Source organism: Eurypyga helias, unplaced genomic scaffold, assembly GCF_000690775.1.
Source record: "Eurypyga helias isolate BGI_N326 unplaced genomic scaffold, ASM69077v1 scaffold942, whole genome shotgun sequence".
NCBI classification, from domain to species: domain Eukaryota; kingdom Metazoa; phylum Chordata; class Aves; order Eurypygiformes; family Eurypygidae; genus Eurypyga; species Eurypyga helias.
Genome location: NW_010237640.1, coordinates 295 through 2,868, shown reverse-complemented (window position 1 = coordinate 2,868; position 2,574 = coordinate 295). Strand labels below are relative to the sequence as shown.

Below are 2,574 nucleotides of genomic sequence, written 5' to 3'. Positions count from 1 at the left end.
GCAGGAAGGGGATACTGTTTGAAAAGGCTAAAGGTGCTAAAAATACACAGACTGAAAATAGCCATTTGAAATGGAATAATATCCTTTGAAAGGTTCAGAACACATATCCACAGGTTAGACTGAAATACTGTGGTGGACAGTTGTGAGAGAAGTTATGGGTGCGGTGACATCTCTAGCAGACAGGCTACGTAATTTCGGCATGCACTAGTCACTCATGTTCACAACACGTCAAAGCACTGATATTCTGTAATTCCACAGAATTGCAGCAAGGATTCACCCCTGGTTGCTACACACTTCTGCGGAATCTCAGTCTACACGCATAAATAAATAAAAGCATAAACTCCAACCTCAAGATTACAGGCACAATCTTGAAAGTCTGATATAGTTAAACTGAACTCTGCATTTTCCTCTTTCCCGCCACCTTGCTATGCAAGTCAGTCCATCAGTCATTTCTGTCTTCTAGACCCCACCCTGGTTTTATCTTTAGAACATTAAGGCTACAGCCCTTCCTGCAACCCGAAAGGCTGAGGGCATGACACATGGCATTTGTCATCAGAGCCAGAACAAACACTATGCAAGATGAGGTCTCAAAAGAGTTTACCTAGCCTGGGCAGCCTGTCTTGAAATATTAAATACATCAAAGAATTCAGATGCATCTCAGATCTACTGCAGGTGGAAGACAAACTCAGTTGTATTACAGATTTCACAGCCGTTACCTTTTCAATGCCACAGAAAATCACGTATTATCAATCTGAATTCCTCATCTTCTTAGAGCAAATGCATATTATTTTGCACTTGGAGGAAACACATGCTGCCTAGTTAAAATACTCTTCCTCGGAGACTCACAGAAGAACATTACTACTAGTCCTCCGTATCCACACAGAACAGCCAGTTTTTACTCAAATTCTTATTACTGGGTAGAATATACACAAAGCATTACCGTGTCATACTTCATTTATAAAGGTGAAAAAATCAGCATAGTATTTACAAACCTAAATAAATAACATAAAAATACCAACCCACCACCCCAAACAGTTGAGTTTCACCCATGTACCTGTCGCTTCTTCATCAAAGCAAGCAAAAGCATTCCTGATGACATCTTCCGGGTCTGTGCCATTTAACTTCTCACCAAACATTGTGAGGAACATGGTGAAGTTTATGGGGCCTGGAGCCTCGTTCATCATGGCATCCAGGTATTCATCCGTTGGATTCTTTCCTGCCAATAAAGGGATTCGTACTTGCTTTACCTTTCAAACTAAAAGTAATCCGAGCAGGGCAATGCAAACTGAGACAGCTCTCATAAGCTAGCCCAAACTCAGCATTTTAACTATAACAGCATACATTTGTTTGGCAACCATAAGCAGTAAAGTGACGTTACCAAGGGAGGCGAGCATATCGTGCAAGTCCTCCTTGTCAATGAAGCCATCCCTGTTCTGGTCAATCATGTTGAAGGCCTCCTTGAATTCCTGAATCTGCGACTGATCAAACATTGCAAATACATTGGAAGTGGCACGCTGAGGGCGCTTCTTGGTGGTCTTTGTCTTCGCCTTTTTGCTAGACATTTTGATTTTTGGACACTAGGGAGAGAAGTAAATATGGTAAATACAGTAAGATCAGAGTTAGGACTTAAAAAAAATCCCTATACTAAGGTTTAGAGTTCCCAGGTAGAAAACACCCCTAACACCCTTCTATTGCCCCATTGGTACATCCCTAATCAGAAAGAGAGAAAGTAGAAAATACAAACAAATGACAGTCAGACTCCTAACAAAACAAAACAAAAAATCACTAAGAGAAGACATAACTTAAATTTTAGTTTTCAAAGTGACAGCTTTTTGTCTGGGACCCCACCTTGATATATGCATCTGCTAGAAGGGAACTCGGCCAGGTCTCGAGTCTAAAGAATCAAAGCGAGGTTTTGAGATCTGTTAAGCCCGTGAAAGAACTCTGGATATGGATAGAGGATAGCTGTTTGCAATATTAGGCAGTAAGGGAAGGAGAAACACAACACTGTTCACCTGAACAAACTCTGAAGCACCCATACTTGATACCTGACAGGGGTAAGCAGTTGCTGTTTTGTATAATGATGTGTCTCTGTCCTTGCCTTCCACTATTTAAAACACCCTAAAACTAGGAGAAAACTGTGCAAGCTATATTTCTGCTCATACCAATAAGTCCTGCCTGACCTCCTTTTACTTTTATGCATTTAATTTTACCTGAAATACACTACAGATCTGCCACACCCGAAATCTGACTTCCGCTGCCTGCTCGTTTAAGAAAAAAAGGGAAAGCAACCGACTCTCGTTGCTTTTGCTCGTCCCCCTAAAAAACCTGTGCAGAAAAAGGCATCTTCACCAGTACCACTGGGGCCTAACGGCGCTCGGGTCTGAACAAGGCAGAGAAGCGGCCACGGTCGCCACCTGGGCAGCGTATCACGATAGTAAAGCTCAGCCACATGGCTCAGCACTTCAGCACTGAGGTTTTTTTTCTTTTAATAGTATTTTTTCGGCCGCGGGGGAAAGGCTGATCTCTTTTCAAAAGCAACGTCCTGCCCTAAGCTTCCAGGGCGCCCAGAGC

The 2,574-nt window shown here is 42.4% G+C and overlaps 1 protein-coding gene across 2 annotated transcripts in view; it reads right to left on the bottom strand.

The window, feature by feature from the left end:
- LOC104506536 (myosin regulatory light chain 2, smooth muscle minor isoform) overlaps positions 1–1,576 on the bottom strand; it is a 4,475-nt gene extending 2,899 nt beyond the window's left edge. Inside the window, exons 1-2 of one of the 2 annotated variants that reach the window (XM_010147511.1) lie at positions 1,379–1,576; positions 1,055–1,216 (exon numbers count right to left, since the gene is read on the bottom strand). In XM_010147511.1, coding sequence (XP_010145813.1) covers positions 1,055–1,216; positions 1,379–1,562 — 346 coding nt within the window. In that variant the 5' untranslated portion in view covers positions 1,563–1,576. The remainder of the gene's footprint in view (positions 1–1,054; positions 1,217–1,378) is intronic. The other variant, XM_010147513.1, reaches the window with a different exon arrangement.
- Positions 1,577–2,574: the final 998 nt, after the last annotated feature.